General features: G+C 37.7%; 1 protein-coding gene across 1 annotated transcript; it reads right to left on the bottom strand.

Annotated features, from left to right (window-relative positions):
- Positions 1-124: 124 nt before the first annotated feature.
- LOC122656539 (zinc finger transcription factor YY1-like) lies at positions 125-20,120 on the bottom strand. Its single transcript, XM_043851099.1, has 6 exons — positions 19,911-20,120; positions 19,203-19,261; positions 12,777-12,982; positions 2,646-2,735; positions 1,385-1,528; positions 125-907 (listed from the first exon to the last, which is right to left on the bottom strand). Exons 1-6 carry the CDS (start codon positions 19,994-19,996, stop codon positions 374-376), a joined length of 1,119 nt encoding a protein of 372 aa, XP_043707034.1. The 5' UTR covers positions 19,997-20,120; the 3' UTR covers positions 125-373.
- Between the last annotated feature and the right edge of the window lie 2,866 nt (positions 20,121-22,986).

The following is a 22,986-nucleotide window of genomic DNA, read 5'->3' as shown; positions in this document are numbered from 1 at the left end:
TAGCTACAACATGGGCATGTTCAACTGGCATATGTAGGCACTCAATATCCTAGAGTTTTTCAATATGGGATTGTTCCCAATATAACTAACCTCTCACACACACACACACACACAAAAGATAATCTTCAAGTCATGAAAATACAATTGGCATTGAGGTACTGAACATGGATGAATCGAACTTCAAAAAATAGAATATCAAATTTGTTGAACTTTCTAAATCACTGGATCTTTTCCAAAAAGAGATGAGAAAAGCTAACAAAAAGGATCAAAGAAATTACATTGATCACTAGGACTATACTGTATGGGTAAAAAACCAGCCAATCTTGGCATAAAAGATTGTGCACATACGGGTTGCCATGAAACAAAATTTGCCTTAATCCTCGTACTCTGTCTCTTCATCATCCTCTTTATTCTCTGTGAATCTCCATCCATCTTCAACATTATCACAATCCTCTTCTGTTTCCTCACTATCTTCTTCCTCATACATGTCTTTGGTTAGCCACTGTTTCTTCACCATGTTCAAATTTGGGGCAGCCACATTTGAAGATTTTCGCTGTTGGATTTTCGAAGGTGGCATCTTCGACACGGGTTTGTTTGGCTTTCTTCGCTTAGGATTCTTCCCATTGCAACCTTTTCCACCATAAGCATCATGGTCACTGGCTTCATCCATCTCATGATCATTATCAGGGTCATTCTTGTCATTCTCTTCTGCATTATGACCAGGATGTTCCCTTTTCAAATGAAGGTTCAGCTTATACTCATGAATGTAGCATTTATCACATCCTTCGTAAGGACAGGCATAAGGCCGGTCAGAGGAAGCAGAGCCATAATTCACCGCAGAAGGCTTTGCAGCACTGGGTAGCTTATTTGAAGGTGCGTTGTTTTTTATCATATCCATCACCGTGTTCTGTGAAATATTAAGGAAATAAATTTTTGAAATTCAGAAACAATCTTCTGCAGAAAAAAGATCAATGATACATTAATATCAGATGCGGTGTGCCACCTCATTTCTACTCTGCATGGTACAACTGCTAGCAATTAAAACCCAGACTCTTTCGTCCTTACAAAAGTTATTTATTTTTGAAAATTTGTGTCAGACTGAAGTTAAGACCCTAAAATCTCCAGATATTAAGTGTACAACAGACCCTTTTAGCTTCAGCAGAGAACTAAACACCGCATGTACCCACCCACCACCTTCCACCCCATACCAGATAGGTGAGTTACGCCTTAAAGGTGAATTACCTGAAGGACCCCGGATTATTATTCAAAAAATGTTACCTTGTAGGTAATTATTTACCAAGAAATCAACCCGATAATGGAAAATGAAATAATGTAACCATGCTTAATCAACAGAAAACTAAATATTGAGAATCGATAGAACCACCTTTTCATGGTGAGCCTTGATATGAGCTTTTAACTTGTATTCATGAGCATATCTCTTTCCACAATCCACATATGGACAGGTATGATAGTTCTCTTGGGAATGTGTTCGCATATGTGCCCGTAAGTTGAAATCCAGGGAGAAAGCCTGCAAATTTGCAGATTGCAAGTCAGTATATTTAAAGAAAAATTCACAAAAAAAAAGGTACAAATTAATCATGAGTTAACTGAAAATTTTACAATAGGTGATATTTGGGATAATAACTTAAACAAAAACCAAAAACCAAAAAAAAAATGAAGATGTATTGACCAATGTGGCTCCCGAAACTTTAGCAAAGATTGTAGCAAAATATTTTAAACTTACATGGTAGTGGAAAGAATACAAAGGTCAAAAGACATAATCAGAGAACAATATCCAACCAGTGCAGGAAGGACAGAAACGTAAGAAGAATTGACTAGTCTTCCTTAATTGACCAAATAATTCATTCTCTAACTTTTTCCTCAAAATACCCATCTTTGGAGGGGGGGAATACTAAAGAACCCTGAAGGAGAAAGTTTGATACTACTGTGAATCATGCCGACTCAGGACTCGTGTTTCATGCCACACTGGTGCAGATCTGGCATATGAATTGCAACTAAACTTAGCTGACAATGTCTCTCATGAATTGACAGCATTTCTGCCCATACCAGTTTTTACTAACACAGAGAGTGTTACATTTATTGTTACTCTCAGAGAGATTGAGATACAACTTAAGAAACAGCCAATGTTGTAACCCAGCTTGGTCTATCCATTCAACCTGTCATCTGGGCCCTTTCCAGGTAGGACAAAAATAAGTGACCCACTTTACCTTTCAAAAAACAGAAATGTTCCACTGACCTTTTTCTGGTGGATGAAGGAAAAGGTTTGACCCAGACCCTGACAATGACCTTGAATTTCTTGACCAATGATGATCCCTTTCACTGGTTGAACGGCTGCTTCTAAACAAGGTGGCAAACCTTTCTCTCTTTTTTCATTTTAGCTCCAAGAGACAGCTTCTGACACCCTTGGAATTTTGAACATTCCCAAAAAGAAAAAGCTAAAGAACTTCCACGCTCAAGATATTATTTGTTGAAAGAGGTGGGAATGAAAAATGGAAATAGAAGAAACAAGTAAATATGCAGTTATGAGGTAATTGGCACAAATACTGACAAAGAACAAGTTAAAATGGTCCCTGCCATAACATAATAAATTCCAGCATGTAGTTTAGAGTGGGTAGAAAAATTACTTTGCCACAGCCTTCATGAGGACACACAAAATGCCTCTCTCCTGTATGAATAAGAAAGTGTCTTTTCAGCTTGGAACTATCCAAAAATTTCTGCAAGAGAAACACATGGTCAATTAATTGTTCTGAAAAAGAACATATTGCAATAATTGCAGGAATGAAATAAGATTTGGCAACAAAAGGGTGAAGTTTGATGATTCACCACCAATACAACCCCCCCCCCCCCAAAAAAAACAAAAAAGAAAATCAAAGAAAAAAGGTTCACAATTGGATATGAAACAGTATGGGTATGAAGCAGCTTCAAAACCTTCAGGTAATGGGCCCAAGCTGATTATGAAATAATAAGAATTTCTTTAAACAAGGATTAGTTTTTGCTATTACTCACAAAATTACTAATAGTGTTAAGAGTAAATTACAAGAAAATCTGTATACACCTTTTTCCTGTAGGATCAAAACCAGATTAATAAAAAAAAAAATACAAATGCCAGGAAACTTTATGAAATGATAGTCCACTCTACTTTAAAAAAAAATCAACCCAAGTATCTTAAAGTCAGCGAAGGATAATGGAGATCTAAAAAGCCCCACCCAATGAAACTGCTACCCTAGTTGAAGAACCAGTGTTCAGATCAAATCAACTGTCAAAGAACCTAGTCAAACAATCTTCAAATGTAGGTCAACATTTCTGTTTGCTTTTAATATCAAATTACATGTCAATTGGTTGAACCTAGATGAGTTCTCTCAAAATGTTGTCCATGCTGATTTCTCAACAGAATCAACATTACTCTAAACAATCACTGAGAGAATTTCAAGATCTAAAATATTTAACTGGACAGGTGCCTTTAATTTTTTTATAAAAACTTTTCTTTTAGTAGTTCAAGAACCTGCAAAATGATTTCTTGAAGATTACAATCAAACTAAAATCTGGAAACAGCCTCTCTGTTGAAAGCTGGGGTAAGGCTGTGTGCATTATGACCCTCCCCAGACCTCACAGTGGCGAGAGCCTTGTACACTGGGTACGCCCTCTTTTTTACAATCAAACTAAAAAAAAAAAAAAACCGAGAAAAAGAATCCACAATCAGCAAGAAAGATGGGTTTGGCCATGCAAACCTAAGAACACAAGAATTTAAATTCATTAAGGAACAGCTTAAGGGTGTCAAACCCTTGCGAGAACCAACTAATCCAACTAGAATTGACCAATTAGGACTGAGACTAACAACCATTTAATAAGTGGGTCAGTTTCAGCTTAAGGATTAAAACCAATTTTAATTAACTGGACGCTCTTGGCCAACTCAACTAGACCAAGGGACCAACCAATTAGGACCCATGTCAAGCCCAAGCAAAGGCCGACTACTTGTGACCTATTAAGGACCAATCAGTCTATCTTACACCAAAATATGAACCACAGATGGCTTAACTGGTCAGGTTAATCAGTCCTTCAACCGAATACAGCCAATTCAGACAACAATATATGGTTTCAGTTTGACCACCCTAAGACCAATAAGTTAATTGGCCAGTCTCAGTCATGGAATAATAAGACAGACCAAATTAAGACTGGCCGAACCTGACCGGTTTACACCCTTAAGTAGCTTGTTGTCTCAATTACAAGGCTATAGACAGACTCCACTAATAAGTAAGCCAACTTAGCTCCAACTTGACTCAAATTTAAAATATGACTCAGAAACTTAACACCCACGGAAACCAAAACTCCTTCATCATTCAAAGATATAAAAATTACTAAGAATAGTAAAAATTTACTCACCTTAGCCAGTACAATTTTAAAAAGAATATCACAGTTTACTAATAATAGTAAATCATGTAATCACTAAAAAATAGTGAAGAAGCAAATTTACGAAAAATAATAATACTAATTCTTGTAACAAGGTTCTGTGATATGCAATGTTACATGTATTAAGACATGTTTAACACCCCCACCCCCCCAAAAAAAAAAAAAAACATAGAAAGAAATGAGGATAAAATGAGTAAACTAGTAAAGAAAAAGCATCTTGAATTTTCTCTTCAACCTCTTCAATTTTTCTCTCCTTTTCTGCAACCACAACTGCAACTGTGAAGATGGTAAGCAAATGTGCAATAGCTGCAATCAAGGCAGCTGACTATCATCTGTGACTAGCATTGGTGATTTCTTTCGAATGGCAGGAATCTCCCTAAAACAATGTTTCTCGTTCCCACCGTGGATCTCTGATCTCTTTCTCACCGTTTCAGATGAACAATTTGATGCGGTCCGGATTACCAAATTACTACTTTCTGGTCGTTATGGGTCCCACCAAAGTGAATAAATTTAAAAATAAAAAAAAAGGAAGCAGTGGAAATTTTGTGATTAAATGGAACTTTGAATCCCTTTTAGATAAAATAATGGAAGCAGGGACAGATCAGGAATTTGAATTATATAGAGGGGAGTAGGGGACTAATCTGGACCCGAATTAGAGTGAAGATGGGACAAAATAAAATCAGAAACAGGTATAACGTATATAACATTAGTGGTCCTTAATAGCAATTAATAAGAGGTATTTCACCTTCTTCCTTACAACTTCACGACAGATAACTAGAAGCCAATGGTAGAGGGACTCTTTGGAAACAATTCAGCCCCCCAATCAGGGCTCTAAATAACAGAAGAAATTATGAACAGGTTTGTAACTCCCCAAATCTATCAAATCCAACACAGTAACAGGCCCGATGGTAAAGAATGGGGAAGGAGGAAACCGACGGGAAAAGAGGAAGACCCGCACTCCTGGCTCCAAGCTACAATAAGCAATTCCAATTAAATTAAATTCATATAATTCCATCCCTTAATCACAGATTACATGCCTCTATATAAAGAGGAAAAGACTCCTAAACAAATAGAAACTATGAAAAATAACTCTTCTCAACTAAGATACTTAATCAAATCTCCTGCTGTCTACTTCCCAAAAAAAAACAAAATACAAATAACCCAAGTAAGAAAAACCCCAATAGTGCAACTGCATCACAACTCCAGTGATCTTTTTTTTTTTTTTGGGTGAATAAAAAATTCATTACCAAAAGCCCCAGAGAAGGGGAAAAGATGGGTGGTGGGAATACACAGGGAGGAAAAGGGGAGAGGGGGAGCTGTACAAGCCACAGGTCCAAAAGACTGGCCAGAAGACTGCAAAATAGAAATATCTTAACCCTAGGAGACAACAATATGCCTGTTCCTTAGGAAATTATAAAGAGAGCCATGGGGGAGCATATGAAGCCTAGAGAAAACATTGAAGAAGATGGCTTTCCAAATCATGTCTAAAGAACAAGAGTTGGAGATCCATCTTCGAAGATTCCGCTCCATCCAAATATGAGAGATAGCAGGCCCGAACACTAGCTTAACGGCAATGTCACAAATAGAGCTACCTGAGAAAGTCATATCCAACCATAACCACTCCCTTGCGAAGGATAAGGGACATCTACTGCAGGGCCAAATGGAATCCAAGGCTAAATTCCAAATAGAGGAGGCTAGGGGACAAGAGAAGAAAAGGTGATCGACGTCCTCTACACCATTCCAACAAAGGACACAGGAGGGGGAGACAGGAATGTGGCGGGAGTAAAGAAATGACTGGGTGGGAAGGCAAAGGTTAAGGGTTCTCTAGACATTGAAGGAGCGACGGGGAATGTGGCCTTTGAACCAAACTAATTTGTGCCAAGGGACAGATGGACCTTGCTGTCTAACAAAATTCCAAGCTGAACTAGAAGTAAAAAGCCTGTTAGGGGAGGGGAGCCAGATAACCCTGTCCAAGAGAGAGGGGCGGGGGAATGGGGGGAGAGAGGCCCAGATCTGAGTGAGACCAGGAAGGGAGGGGGGGCAAGGAGCCAAGGGAGGTGATGGTGGAGAGGGGGGCTGATTCAGGGATACCATAGGAGTAGACTGCACGAGCACCTATGAGGTTATAGAGGACTCCTAAGAGCTGCCAAGGATCAAGCCAGAGGAAGGTAGAAGTCCCATCAGCGATCACCGTGGAGGTGGCACTAAGAGCTAAGGGGTGAAGGAGGAGGATTCTGCGCTAGACCCATGAAGGGTCAGCAAGGAGGGTAACAGTCCAAATGGAATAATTTTTGAGAAGGTAGGAATAAACCCAATTGACCCAGATTGAATCCTGCTTAGTGGACTCTTAAACAACCATCCTTTGTGCGGAGATTGTGCATGAATTTGACGGTAAATCGCACTACCCTGCTGCCCTCATGAAAATTGACATCCATAAAGCATTTGACTCCCTTCGTTGGACTTCATTTGCAATGTTTTGACTCAGATGGCCTTCCACAATCTCCACTAAGCAGGACTCAATCTGGGCTGAAACCTGTATTATTCGCGTTTTAAATCTAAGGGTTCCACTATGTTGGGACTTCATTTGCGATGTTTCAGTCAAGATCTATACATTTTTTTCCTGCAAGTTTTGAGGGCAAATGGCCAAATTAAATCCTGATTCCTGAAACTTCTAGGTCTATTTAGACCTTTAAACATAGTGAAACCCTTAGATTTTGAAAAACCAGACCCAAAATGTGATTTATCATAAACAATAATAGAATGAGACATGAATCATCATTTTTAGCTGTAAATACAGTGACAACACTTTCATCAATTTTAAAAAGTTTTCAAACCAAAACGGAAAATTTTTCTTTATTTTTTCTGTCATTTTTCAAAATAAATTAAATAGTTAATTTTCGGACAGGGGAAAAAAGCAACTCTATGAGGCCGTAGATCGGCCAATCCAACATATATAAAATATTGACCTCCAAACACTAAGCATTAACCCAATTTTGTTGTGAGAAAGTCAATTATTCTTTCCAAGAGATTTTAAAAAATATCCTAAAACAGAAAATGAATTCTGGCTCTATGAAGTGATCAGACTATGTAGTATAAAATATAAAAAATTGATTGCCAACTAACAAGTATTTATCCTCATTTTTTTGCAAAAATTAGTTATGGGGAAAAGTGATATACCTCCGACTTTGAATCTTGCAGAAATCTTCAAACAACACAGCAAATCGTCGCTTCCACTACGTTCCTCTATTGCCCAAGTACTTGTTCCAACATTGTACAGCAGTGAATAGTGATTAGGCCAAGAAAGCCGAAAACACCAAAACTGGGTTTTCCAAGCTTCTCAGTCAAAACTGGGCAAAATGAACGTTCGTTCGAAGTGTGGTATTTAAACTTGAGCCAAAAGTAATGTTTTGGCCGAATCGGTGAAATGAAACTTTGAACTGAAATATCGCCGAAATTGGTCAAATTTGATCACTGCTCAGTGTGGTATTTAAACTTGATCCAAAAGTAATGTTTCAGCCGAATCGGTGAAACAAAACTTTGGACCGAAATTTTGCCAAAACCTTGAAATTTCGGTCGAAACTTGATCACTTCTCAGTATTGCATTGGGTTTAGTTTCGACCATTTAAGAAACCGAAATATTTCAGTAGGTTTCGCAAAATTTCACCAAAACCTTGTACCATGAATCCAATGGAGCGAACTGGCCTGCTACACCTGCCTGTTAAGGTCTAACCTGTTTGGACTTTAGAGTATGAGTTAACAAATAATTTAACTAACATTAGAAGATCTGTACATGCAGCTTTGTTCTTATGTTATGCTTTGTGAGTTATTACCAATGCGCAATCTAGTGTGCTTGCTTCTAATAATATTCTTGTTTTTGCCTATAAAAAATGTTGGGTTACTAATTTATGGAGATTAAAAAATATAGTGACTGTTTCAGAGCATCTTCACGGATCCAGTAATCTTTCCATTGTGACGGTTCATGGTTCACAGCGGCTATTCTTGTTGGGGTTCACCCATCCCAAGTTTCAAGGTTTAATTGTTTAAGGTTAGGGATTCATTTAAGGTTTCAGGTTCATGGGTTAATTTTGTCAGAGATGATGTGGATTCGATATTAGACAAATCAACGGTCTTTATAGATTCTTAAATGAGTATTGGATGGCAAGATTAATTTGTGACATTTGGTGACCTCACAAATGGTTTTACACTAACCATAATAATAATAAAATCCTTAGTAAATTAAAGAATATATAATTAATAGACCAATAATATACTCTTAAAGTGGACCCCTTACACAACTCATCTTGAGCTGATCCGAACTTCCTGGGAGAGAAGTAAACAAAGGCATTGGCTTGAATGTGATGATGTGGCATCAGGTCATTGAGGTTCTCATCCTTCAAGAACTCTCATTGTAATTCAGAATTAGTAAAAATAGAAGCAAAGGTGCATAGAGAGGATGGACTTAAATACAATTTTCAGATTTGTCAATACATCTGAATAATAGAAGACTTAGGTCCATCAAGTAACTGTTGGAGTGAATTGGATGATCGGGCCGAGGGAATTGTGTGATGCTTTGGCATGAAAACATATTTCTAAGAGTTAATTGGTGAGACATACTGGTATGATCTATGTAGAAAACCTAGGACCTGTAACCAATAACTCTAGAGAGAAGAAAAGAGAGAAGAGAAGATGGAAGTTGTAAATACTTGAATTAATTAATTGATAGGTAAGCCCCTCTATTTATAATAGAGGGGAAATTACAAATAGACTAAACTAGGCGATGTGGGACTAAAACCCACATAGCCGACTGTACCTAATAACATAATAAATAAACTAACCCCAAAAGGACCAGAATACCCCCACGGTATTCTGGATTACATATTCCAACACTCCCCCTCAAGCTGGATTATACAAATAAGTAAAGAAAGAAGATCCAGCTTGAACTAAAGAAAAAAGAACTCCAAATAATGCTAACACTCCCCCTCAAGTTGGCACATACAAGGTACTAATGCCCAACTTGAACAAAATGGGAAAAAAACTAAGGTGCAGCAGAATCCAGCTTGACATATGAATGCAGCTCCCAAATAAACCTTCAAGAACTTGAAAAATAGATCTTCAAAACCTGGACAGACATGATTAGCAAATCGGGACTGGAATGTCTTCCAAAAAAGGCAGCTTTCAACGATCTTCAATGGCTATCCAGTGATGAATCTCAGATTGTCATAGTGACATAAAATCTTGAAGTTAAATAACTAGAGCAGCAACCAGCAAAAACAAACTGAATCAGGCAATATCAACCCAACTGAAAGTCCTCAAATAGGCAACAACCAAATATCTTTAATACTCTTCAATACTTCAATCTCCCCCTTACAACAAATTCAACCCAATAACAAAGGATACCCAATAGCAATGGTGGAGAAAACTGATTTTCTATGTTTTGCACCAATATTCCTGCAAGTTCTGCGTTCTGCAATGTCTGCAGGTGTATTGTACATAATCCCCCCCTCACGTGTAGTACACGTGGACATAATAGAGATGATGTAAGAAATAGGGCAAAAACATAATATTCTAGAATTTTCCAAAGGTGCTATGGGTAAGTGAAAAAGGAAGGAATGGCAAAATTATAAGTTACCAGAAGTTTCCAAAGGTGTTATGGATAAATACCAAAGGTATGGGATATGAAGGGAATTAGAATTATTGAAAGAGAAAGGTGTCGGAAAAAAAGATGGCATGGCTGTAATTTGGTGGAAGTCCACTTTTAAATACAATCCAAGCCAAAGGGCAAACTGGTAATAAACCAGAATTTTCAAGGGTCAATTGGGTAGTCAAATAGGGGAATGTATGAAAAAGAAATGGCAGTTCCATAAATAACCAGAATTTTCAATTGGGTAGTCAAATAAGGGAATGGCAGAATTGCAAATAACATAAAGTTGAATAAGGGATGGCATAACTGTAATTTAGATGAAATCTAACTACAAATATCACCTAAGGCAAAAGGGTAATCTTGGAATGAGAAGTAAAATAAGGACATGGGGAACTTAGTGCTAATAGGAGGGGTATAAATGGAAAACTGAAATAATGAAACAAAGGACAAAGGAATATGAAAAGGAATCAAAGCACTTGTCGTTTTATACCAATTTACAGAGGAAGTCTTCTTCCTCACGAAACCATCTGGAGCAAAAACCAGGGAGTTTGAGACCTTCACTCAACGAGAAGAAAACCACAGCTATTGCAGCGGTGCAACCAAGAACCAGAGAGAGGAGGTGGTAACCAAGGGCCCATTGATGAAGGATGCTATCTTCTTCCTTACAACTCAACAGAACCAGCAAATCCCGCGGAAAAGGATACCTGAGATTCGAAGAACAAAGCAGCAACTTCATGGCCATTCAAAAGAACCAAGTTGTGATTTCCAAAAGAAGAAGAGACTTGATCGATCTTCAAAAAGGAAGAACCAGTAGAAACTCCAATCTACAATCTCCCAGTTGCTAGACAGAACTGATTCAAAAATCTGGGCAGAATCGATGCAGCCATCGACCAATCCTTCGATCCAGTTAATACCAGAACCAAGTCTGAACCAGACTTCGAAAATTTTCAAAGGAGAAGTATCTGGAGCCAAGGTTCAGGGACTAAAATCGCCAGTAGATGGGCTTCCTTCAACCCAGATTTCAGAGCCAATCGACCAAGCTTAATAAATCAGCAAGGCTTTCGTTGATGCTGATCTCAGAACTTAGCAAAGGAAGATGAATCGAGGGTTGTAGAAGAAGCAAAATAGCAGCAGATCGAGAAGAAGCAAAGGATCCCATGCAACCAGAAATCAATAACCATACAATCAGCGGTAACCTTCGACAGAGCCGAGAAACAACTATAAGGTTCCCAATCAAAACGCCATCAACAATCAACTACCATATTCAGTGATTTCAGAACCCCAAAATCGATAGCAGAAACCAGACAATCCATGCGGCAGACTAAACACCACGACCAGCAAACCTTCGAATCAAATATGTATGATCCATCATACGAAACCCTAGTTCTTCTTCTTTTATGAACTAGGGTTTCCTTCTTCAAACCAAAAAACTAAAAACGACTCTCAAAACGGCTATTATGGAGAGAATTAGTACTGGTTCCAATAGCTTTGATACCATGTAGAAAACCTAGGACCTGTAACCAGTAACTCTAGAGAGAAGAAAAGAGAGAAGAGAAAATGGAAGTTGTAAATACTTGAATTAATTAATTGATAGGTAAGCCCCTCTATTTATAATAGAGGGGAAATTAAAAATAGACTAAACTAGACGATGTGGGACTAAAACCCACATAGCCGACTGTACCTAATAACATAATAAATAAACTAACCCCAAAAGGACCAGAATACCCCCACGGTATTCTGGATTACATATTCCAACAATCTATGTCTTATTGTTAATATGCAGGAAGCAATTTATCTATCCAAAAAAAAGGGAAGCAGTTCTGAAATCTCTCTCTCTCTCTTGCTTGCTTTTTGGCAGCATCGTCACACATAACATGTACATTTCACTTGTTTAAGTGGACAGCACCCAGTAATGATTTGTTTGTGGTGATCTAATGAATTAATATTTCTTTTGAACTGTTTGTAATTTTTAAGAAATATTAACTAGTAGCCTCCTAATCTCACCATGTAGTGTTTCCTATGCATCCATAACATGTTGCATTAATGAATGACCAAAATATGGTCTGGTACCAACCTTTTGTACCTTGCTTCAAAGGTTTAAGAAACTTCACCAATCCTATTACTTAGGTAAACAAAGATTGTATTAATATTCCAAAGAGGCAACCTGCACACTCAGGACGCTGTACCCTAGCCAAACGGTTCCCCAATGGGCTCCCAACAAAGAGAACCCAACAAAATGACCGTCTGTCAAAAACCACACCCTCCCTTATAGTTAATGATAAACCAGAACTTAAAACTGCCTACCCATTTAAAAAGTTCACCCAGATATTCCATATAGCAGAAGTAAAAAATTGTCCTGGGTACCAACAAGGTCTGAACCTCCAATCCCAACTAATAATTCATCCCACCATCACAAGTAAATTTGTTTTCACTCTTCAAGTAATCCATCTTTTCCATTATACTTCTGTTTCAGTCAAGTCAATACTAAAATTCATATATAAACAATACCCCTAACTGAAACCATAGTTAGCTCCATATCTCTACTGCTTTGTGAAATGCAGCAGAGAATCTATTTATTATAATTTAATAAGTAATATTGTCTCCAGAGAATCTATTTATTATAATTTAATATGTAATATTGTCTCCTTCGTTTGATAACCAAGTTATGAATACTTTCTGAAAAGAAAATAATGAAAAATGTTATTACCCTTCCACATCCTTCATAATGACAAACATATTGTCTTTCCCCATGGACGTGAGAATGTTTCTTCAATGATCCAGCATCAATAAAAGTTTTTCCACAGCTTTCATAGCTGCAAAGGAAAAGAACTTCTGTAGTAGGTTCTGGTTCTGATTCTGGTTCTTCAGTCTCAGGCTCTTTAGGCTTCTCTTTCAAGGCCTTCAACGTGTCCTCTAAACAGAAAAAATAATAAAAATATAAGGTGAGGCATCTAACCACAATCACACAACCACCACTCAAAATTTACTAGATTTCTTGCTTGTTATACTCTTAAAGCATATCTGTAGAATAACTAGACCGAACTTGTGTGTTTGAGTAACTAGAAAGAAAAAGGGATAGCAGATCAATGCATCAATTTCATAAAAACATCATAAAGAAGGAAATGCTCATGGAAACAAGCAACAGTGAACTAGATCATAAATAACACATATAAACTGAAATCATAGTTGTCAAGGCGTCACCTAGGTGTCCAGGCACCTTGGTCTCCTTGTTGGTGTTGCCTTGCATCTGGACCACCTCCAACATCTTGGGTCCGCCTAGACGCTGTGACAACTATGACTGTAATAGTCAACCTCGTTCTTTTCTACTGGGACAATAATATGCGCACAAGTAAATATAGAATAACGGGAGAAAGTTCAGTTTCTAATGCTGAATCAAGACATTTTGTAGGAGAATGTTCAGAAGCTATCAGGTACCTCATAATTGTTTTTGCACTGCCAGTCCCAAAGCCAGATAAAGGAAGGTGGATATATTAGACTAGCAGCCAGTGTTCAGACAACCATCAGCCAAAACTTTCAGCATGGCAACCCAAAAAGTATTTCGGACAAGGCTTAGGATGCAATCCAGGGTTCAAAAACCCTGGTTTGGATCGCCAACGGGCCCATCCAAACAAGTAAAATCCAAGTACAAGGAAGTGATGGCAATTCTGTAAATAAACTGAAATTTTCAGAGGGTGGCAATTTTGTAATTAAACAGAATCTTAAGGGTTATATGGTAGATGACTAGGGGCTGAGATAAGAAGGGAATTAGGATTTAAAAATTAAAGGTCGACTTAGAATTAACAAAATAAGGATATAAGTAGGAATAAAAGCAAGAAGGGAAGGCTATACTTGAAAGAATGAAGCTATGGTGACAGAAAACAGTGTCACCACTTTTCTTCAACCTCACGATAGAAGAAGAACATCAAGCCAGTGGTAACCCATCTCCATCCCAATTGAGATGAATCATTCAAAAGAAGTCCAATCAACCTGAGATTTTAGAAGGAGTTTTCAAACTTGCAGATCTCTGAAGAGTGCCCCACCACCAGTTGAAATAGTGATCTGAACAGTGGTTAAAATTTCCTGAAACTACTCCAGGTGGTAGGAGGGATCTCAGCATTGATAGCAATAGAACCTCTCACAGAAAAAATTTAGAGTGAGAGTCGAGGGTCTGAGCCACCTACAGAAGGACCACCTGAGACCAGAATATCTAGCCAAACCCTCATTAAGGAGATCGATCAATTCCTTGCAGCTCGGTAGGAGGATAGCAGCAGAAAAGAAGGAATAATCGGAAAATAATAAGAAAGGAAGTAAAAATAGATGATGAAAGAATAACAGGGCTACTAGTAAAGGTACGAGTATGATGGAACATACCTGCACGGAGAAGGTGCATACTCGCAGGGCAAGGGAAAGAAGAGAAGAATTGTACCAGAGGGAGGAAAGAGGGGAGGAAAAGGGAAAACAGCCACAGCTGCTCAAGCCACACAGGCAACAACCAAATAAACTCAATTCATTCTCTATTCGTCTAATCTCTTTGTAGGGTTACATGCATATATAAAGCTAAAACTCCAACTTACATTCCAAAACAAATATAGAACTTAACTAGGAAATTAACTGAAAGAAAATCCCCAAGGTAGCTAACTCCTACCAAAATAAAACAGAATAGAATAAAACAAAATAAAAGATTACGATATCAACTCAAATTAATGTCAAAATATTCTACTAGACGAAAATCAGATTTGGACCAGGTTCTCAGTTTGGGCTTTTAAATGGGTTCAAGCCGGCCCAATAAAGCGTTACTGCATCAGCTTAGTAAGTCAAATCCATTTTCTAGGTGAACCTTCTATTGGAGGCAACCTTTGATTGGAATCATGCAACCGAAAAGAACATTTCATCCATATGTCCTTAATAAAGCATTATCCTTTACGTACATAAGCCTGAATATCTTGAGATGGAACTCTACTGTTGTCGCTCCAATCTTTACTTCCCAAGACATAAAACCCACCCACTAAATATGATCATGATTCTATGATCCAGGTAAATAAAGCAGAATTTCATTAACTGAGCACAATTCAAGACAGAGTAACCAACGCCAGTGGTGAGAGTTTAGGAGGCCCACCTTGAACCAAGACTCAGGTTAATTAACTTTGTAGTAACTTGGCACATCAGGGGACAGAGCAAGAATGGTGGTAAGAGTTATTGAGGGCCACCTTGAACTGAACCATGGCCAGCACGGAAAGATAAATGGTTGGAAGACTGAACCTATATCCACGACGAAGAAGTAAACTCATCCTCGATTCTCAATTTTTCTCTTTTCTAAGGTTCCCAAGCAGGCGGGTTGTAATGGAAAAGGAGCCATGCACCAAAGACACCTCCATATTCACTAGGGCAATGTGTTGCATCTGTTGATGAGGTCAACCAGCATTCTAGGAAAGACCAAAAATCCCCCAAACAAAGAAAGAAATTCTGATAACACCCATTCAAAGAACAAGTGATGAAAAAGAAGATGGCATGCGGCTCCTTCAGCCTCCTTACAAAAGCACATACCAAAAGTCACTTACCCTTCTGGCGAGAGGATATGAGGTATCAAGTACCGCAGTGTAGATAATCTTCACTGGGGACCTGAGAACTTCAAAATTTTCTTAGCCCAGGAAGGTGAGCGAAGGAGAACCCCTATACTTTTCTATAATTATCCCCCCAACAAGAATTAATTGATGCAAGACACATCAGAACTGTGTAACTTTGCGAGTTAGCAGCCTAGGATATAACACTAGCAAGTTTTAGGATTGCTAGTAGGGTTCAAAAAGGGTATATATGTTGGAGAATAGTGCAAGGAGGGGAGAAACAAGACAAGTTTAGAAGAAATAAATACGATGGAGCCAATTGTACTAAGAGGAAAGAATATTGAACCACAACATTTTTTTGGGGGGAGGGGAGTTGAAGCAGCAAGTATATGGCACCGAGAAAAATTTATTAAACAAAAAAAACTCAACAGGAGAATAAAGATTCGAGAAACAGCAGAGGAATATAGTCAGCAGCAGACACAGCAAAAAACAAGCAGAAAAAAAAGCTTGATCACAACCAAGAAATCAAGATATTCCCACAGGAAAGAAATACTTTTCATTTCATAACCAGAAATTTATATTACAATGGGTCTCAAACTATCTATCTATCTATCTATATATATATACATACAAACTATTATTAGTGTTACCATGAGTGGACAAAAAACTCTTAAAGTATTATTCCTAGTTAAATCAAGACTTTTAATAAGACTAATTATAATCCAACTACAATGAGTGCTTAACCCCTTTCCCCCAAAAAAAACAATCAACTTATAAAAAAAACTCTAAAATAAATTCCTAATCAGTCAAAGATCCAACTTATAAATCCAGCCACAGGTGAAAAAAAGGGCATACCCATGGCACAAGGCTCACACCATTGCGGAGTCTGGGGAGGCCCATAATGTGCACAGCCTTACCCCTGCTTCCTGACTCGAACCCACGAGCACTAGGTCGCAATGGAGCAACCTTACTGTTGCGCCGAGTCTGGGCAGGGTCATAATGTGCATAGCCTTACCCCTGCTTCCTGACTCGAACCCGCGTTGTTTAATGGAGCAACCTTACCGTTGCGCCGAGGTCCACCCTCTCCAGATGATCACCCCACAAAACAATTTGAGCAAAACTTTCACATTACAGTTTAGAATGCAAGATCTTGGTCTCATGTGGGTTAGTTCAACTGAACCGGTTCTATGTGGTTCTGTTTAAGTTGCAAGTTATTGTTATTAAGTGTTTTAGTTAGGCTGGATTTGGATTCTATAAGTCCAACCCTGTTTTGCGTCTGTTTCCTTTATTATTTCACTTTCCTAGTCAATTTAGGATACCTTATTAGTTAAAGATTGGGTTAGGCCTTTCCTTTTTAGTATTTGAGTCTAATTTTGAGTCTTCTATATAAGTTTTTAAGGGAGGCCAGCATTGTACACGAATTTGATAAATAAAGTTGCTGCTTTTTCTGCTCTCTTCTTCATTGGAGATCCCTTGTATTTGATCAAGGAACCCCTTGTGTGCGATGAAGATAGGTCGGTGTTTGATCCAATCGAACCACCTTGCGGTGTGAAGTCCAGATGTTATTTTCTGCTGTTCTTTTATTCCATCTTCTTCGTCATTAACAATAAGTATTATTCTAGAAGATCATATGCTACATTTTTTTTAAGATTAAGCAATCCAGCCATTAGATTACCTTCAACTTTTGACTGGATATTCTTCTTTTTTTTTTTTTTGGAGAAAATGGAGAATTTATATTAATTAGATAAAGAGTATATGGATCAACATCCTAAAAAATTTCTTCCCGTTGGCATCAACCCGTATTAGAGCGGAAAGAGCCACCGGGAGAGTGGGAGACTATCTATACACAGATGGATCTCTTGGCAATAGTGAAGAAATCCAGCCAAAAAATCAGCACAGCTATTAACCACTCTAACATGATGTGTGAAAACACAACTTTGAAAGCATTCTCGCAGCTCATGGATATCGTCAACAAATCTATTAGCGTACCATGGAATTTGGAAATTCCACACCCCTAACTTTTTTTTTTTTGGGTGCATGCCACACCCCTAACTTGATCATTGAGAATTGGGGAGTTTGGAGTTATACACTGGGTTGCCCCGATCCGGACTCCTATCGCGTTCTCTCGTCGTTGAATCAATGGCCTTTTCCACCAGATTGGCTATGGAGCACAAATCAGCTTCCTGCAGAGCTGCAAAGCGATTCCCATTACTGATCTGGGCTCCCTTGACTGGATATTCTAAACCCTAAGGGAAGAACTCGATTAAATTTTCTCTCAGATGATCAGATCAGACCTGCTGATCTAGAGATAATTTCATTATTCCAATTCTGCCTTTATTCCCAGATTCTGGATTTCTGCACTTCTGATTACTGATTTGATTTGATCATTCTGTTGGGTTATTGTTGCTGCATAATTCTGTCATATATCAGATTTGATTGGCGATTAATATTCTGTATTCAGATTATTAGTCTGATTTGTAATTTGACTGAAATACCCTTTTCTAGTGCAACAAGGACTGGTTCATTATTTCAGATCTGTCCATTGGATGGATCTTAGATTTTCAGCAAAGGTTCTTCACTCATACAGAACTCGACCTGAGTACTATTCTGATTTGACCATCTGATTTCTCTCTATCAACATTCATCCTAATCAGGATATTATTCTCTTGAGGAAAGATTCTGTTTTGGTATTGTTTTGATTACTCAATTACAGTACCACATTAAGGACTCATCCAGCTTGACCGACAAAGAGGTCTTGCAAGGAAGGCATTTGCAGCTCATGCGCCATGAACATAGACGGCACCAACACAGTGGCCTGCCTCAGGTCCATCAACATCGACACCACCAAGCCCTCCACCATGATTCCCCTTCCTCACATGTTCGTTATCTGGGACTTAGTCATTGAGCTCACCAACTTCTATCAGCAATACAAGCATGACTAGCTTAGCCCATATGTATTCTGAACCAGTAAAAATACGATGCTCAAGGAGTGCTTAATTGATCCCAACGAAACCTCTTAGAAACTATTGGTAAAAGGTATTGCTTCTTCGATTTACTTCTCTTTTGTGGGCTTCCTTAACTTGATTCCAATTGAGCCTGTGCTATCTCTAGAGACACTATTGATTTCTGTTGATGCTGATTTTTCTAATGAGAAACACAGAAGTTGATTTGATGGCAAATTTTAATGGAAGGAACCACAAGCCAATATGGTAACGGAGAGGGCAGAGTATGAAACCTCCTTTCACTATCACATAATGAAATTCAGGAACATTATCACTATCTAGCAATGCAGAAATAATAACAAAATACGCAGAGGGTGGAAGACATAGGAGTCGGCTTTATGCAGACCTTTACTGAAGTCATACCAAAATAAGTGAAGGGTGGACAGCCTACATAAACAATAGCTATATGTAGAACTTTTCCAGAGAAAAAGAGAGGGAGAGGACTTTACTTGAAGTGAAGGAATGAAATTTTACACAAAAATTAGTTCAATTCGAATGAACCCATAGAAAGCTAACTGCATATGAAAACTAAAGAAGTCTTATAAATGAATCAAAAGCAGGAAGACTTACCAGTAACCCATTTCAAAAGGAAGCACTTGCCACCAGTAGAAACGACATCCTGAGGCACCCTGAACATAAAACAAGGCTGTTAGCAAGATTATACCATTAGAACTTGAACTAATATGCATAACAAAAATAATGTAGGGCTCACAAAGAAACCCAAAACTTAAACTAAGATGCATAACAAAAATAATGTAGGGCTCACAAAGAAAACCAAAAATTGAACTAAGATGCATAACAAAAATAATGTAAGGCTCACAAAGAAAACCAAACTGAGGATGAATTCCCTTAATTTTCAGCCTAACGAAATCCGATGACAATAAACTCCAGGAACTATCAAAATTGTTCCTAGATACTCCCCCACGGACCCAAACATCAAGAACCGTAAGCCCATTCCAACCATGATCACTTCAGTACACAGACAACGAAACCAAGATAGAAATAAGAATATTCACTACTTCATCAAGAACGCAGTTATTACAACTTCAAACACAGCCCAACTTCATTAAAAACAATTCCATAATTAAAACTCGACGACCACAAAAGAACGATACCCAAAAAAAAAAAAAATACAGAAAGAAGACGAAGAAAAAAGCCAATATCTCAATCACGATTAATCATGCAGCCTAAAGGTGAAGGGTGAGAACATTAAAAAAAAATGGCAGAGAATATAAAAAAAGAAAAGCATAATACCCGGAAACGAAATGGAAATCTTACCATTCCTTGTACCATCTCACTGCAGGAGTCTTAGACTTGGAAATGGGACGTTTTTCGAATGGATTAAAGTTTGTCTGCAACTCCATATCTCTTCTTCGAGAGTTGAAGGACAACGAGTAATCGCGTAAACGGTGATGATTATGAGTTAGGGTTACGATTTTGAGAGTATGAAATTCGAAGATTGAAACATTAGAGAAAGAAAAAGAGGGGAAAGAAAGGAGACAGGGGAGCGTACGGAGGAGAGAGGTGTTACCCCCGTTACGTTACAGAGCTTAGTTGTCTATTACTCTGCTACTGCCACATGTCGGGCAGTGGGTCGCCCCCGTTCTGTGTTTTTGGTCGTTTCGAGTTACGACACACGAAGTGGGGTCTTCAATCTTCACCGGTATAACTGTCACTTTCTGATAGGGAATAGACTTGCTGCGGTGGCTCCGGGTGGACCGGTTCAAGAGGCTGATGAGGATTCGGGACAAACCCATGTAGGGGAAGAGTCTTCCACACGAGTAGCGGAGTAGGGGTGTCAATTGGTCCGGTTCTAAGATGTCAAGACCAGATCTGGACCAATAAGCTCATCAATTCTAAATCTAAGATCCAGGACCATTAAATAATGGGTGATCCGACTCCGATTCCTAAGCAGGTCCAAACATTATTATAATGTAGAACCCAAAACAAGAACAATAGGAGTTACTCTAGAAAAAAGGTAGACTGTCCAATGTGTCAATGTACATATTATCATCTTATGCGAACAGATATGTAGGGATGTAAATGGATATTCGTAAATCCGTATTTGATCCGCGTTCGTATCCGTTTAGGAGAATCCGAATCCGTCCGAATTAATCGGATACGAATATGATAATCCCCCTATCCGATCGATTATTATCCGATTCGTTTAGTAGTCTGATGGTAATAAAATATCTAAAATATAACTCTATGTTTGTCTATCCTTTTAAGTTACTTCATTGGATTTTGTTATCTTATTTTTATAAATTTATAAGTTAAGATAATGTGATTATTTTTCTAGATTTGCTATTGGTTTATATATATTGTTTTATACAATGTAATAAATGGAATTACATATCTATTAAAAAATCAAAAGTAAAAAACGTAACAGAATAAAAGACTAAGAAGAGTAGAAGATATGGTAGTTACTGAACTCTCAAATCTCAACCCTAACCCTCATCATAAAAATGGTATGTCAACGGATAGTCGAAAAATCGTATTCATATCCATTTAGGATAACCTGTATTCAAAAAATCACTATCCGGAAATTATCCGAATCCGTTCGAAAATCGATAGGATATTATTCAAATCCGTTCAAATATAATCGGATACGAATATGATAATGTCACTATTCGACCGAATTCGATCAGTTTACATCCCTACAGATATGTTAGACTTTAACTAATTTTGAAATCTATAACTTTCACATAACTCCTCATATTTAGACTTTGTTTATATAGAGAAAAAAGATAGAGAGTTTAGAAATAACAAACTATTATAATAATTAGTCATCTATCTTCACCAATTTGGTAGTTCATGAATAAAGATTTTTATTGAAATAATAATCTATACATTGCAATTGTTAGGTATGGGTGGAGATAATACCAAAAACACTGCTTCTGAAGTTCTTTTTCTTTTGTATGACATCATTCGTCAGATTTTATTATATGATAATCCAATCCTGGTCATTTATTTCGGTTCTAACAGTTCCTAAGACCAGACCAGATTCTGACCAATAACATATCACTAAGGTCAGATCTGGACCAATAAGCTATTGGGTGGATCGGTTCTAGTTTCTAGCGGGACGGCTCCGCTTCCGGTCCAAAATTCACACCCCTACATACAAGAATTTGAGCCAGGGATTTTTATCTGCTCCATTACTGACACCCAATGGATGGTGTGAGATCAACTCTAATAATTAACGTCATTAGAGAAGAACTATTTTCTTTTTATAGGCTTCAATTTTTATCTGAGCCAGCCTCTCCATAATTCATTTTATTTTATTTTATTTATGGAAATACAGATAAAATAAATTAATTAATATTAGAAGCTACAAAGTCCGAAATATCCACATCCTCCATGAATCTTTCCTTATTACTCCTCGCTTTCCTAGCTAAGAAATATCCACATCCTTCGTGAATCTCCTTTGTGAATCGTCGCCTATTACTCTTCACTTTCCTAGCTAAGGCTTGATTTGGTATGATTTTTATTTTAATTTCAAGGGGTGATTTCTATTTCAGAAATTGTTTGGTTTGATTTTTATACTTTATTTCAGTGAAATAGAAATCAAATGAAAAAATAAATTCTGCAATAGCTGAGGCCAGAAGAGCTGTTTAAAAATTTTTATTTCATTTGATTTCACTTTTACTCTTTAATGAGCATGTGGTTAATTTGATGGGCAAAGTAGTAATTTCATGATAAAAATAAAAACACCACCCTTCTTCTCCTAATGGTCTCACGACTCTCATCATCACTCTGCCACCACCACCACTGCCACCATTACCGTCACTACCCGGCCGCCACCACCACCTCCTTGCCATATAAAGAATCTATTCTCATAAATTGAACTATCAAATAGAATTTTTTATTCTTAAAAATATTTCATATTGATAGTTTGATATAATCAACACAATTTCAAAATTTTTTACCAAAAATTTATTTGTTGACCATTTTATGAAATCAATCCGAAATAGAAATAGAAATCATACAAAATATGGCCTATGAAACGAGTAACCCCCACCACATCATTGCTATTACATTTAAAAGGAAAATTGTAAAGATTAGTACAACCCAATTGAACATCAAGCAGTATCTTAAAACTCTCCCATGGCCACACTACATCCATAGTTTTCAGAATCAATGAAATCAACTTATTAGAATCTGTTCATGCCTCTATTGATTGGTATCCCATTTTCCCACTTGCTTGAATCCTTTGATGAAGACCTCTGGCCTATGTCTCAACCTCTACTGTCACAACCACACTATAATTAACCAAATCTTGCAAAGATAAAGTGGTTTTGAAACATAACAATGGTGGCCCCCAACCAACCTCATTGGTTGAGACATTGAAAATACT

Source organism: Telopea speciosissima, chromosome 3 (genome assembly GCF_018873765.1).
Source record: "Telopea speciosissima isolate NSW1024214 ecotype Mountain lineage chromosome 3, Tspe_v1, whole genome shotgun sequence".
Lineage (NCBI taxonomy): Eukaryota > Viridiplantae > Streptophyta > Magnoliopsida > Proteales > Proteaceae > Telopea > Telopea speciosissima.
This window is presented reverse-complemented; position numbering and strand designations above follow the sequence as displayed.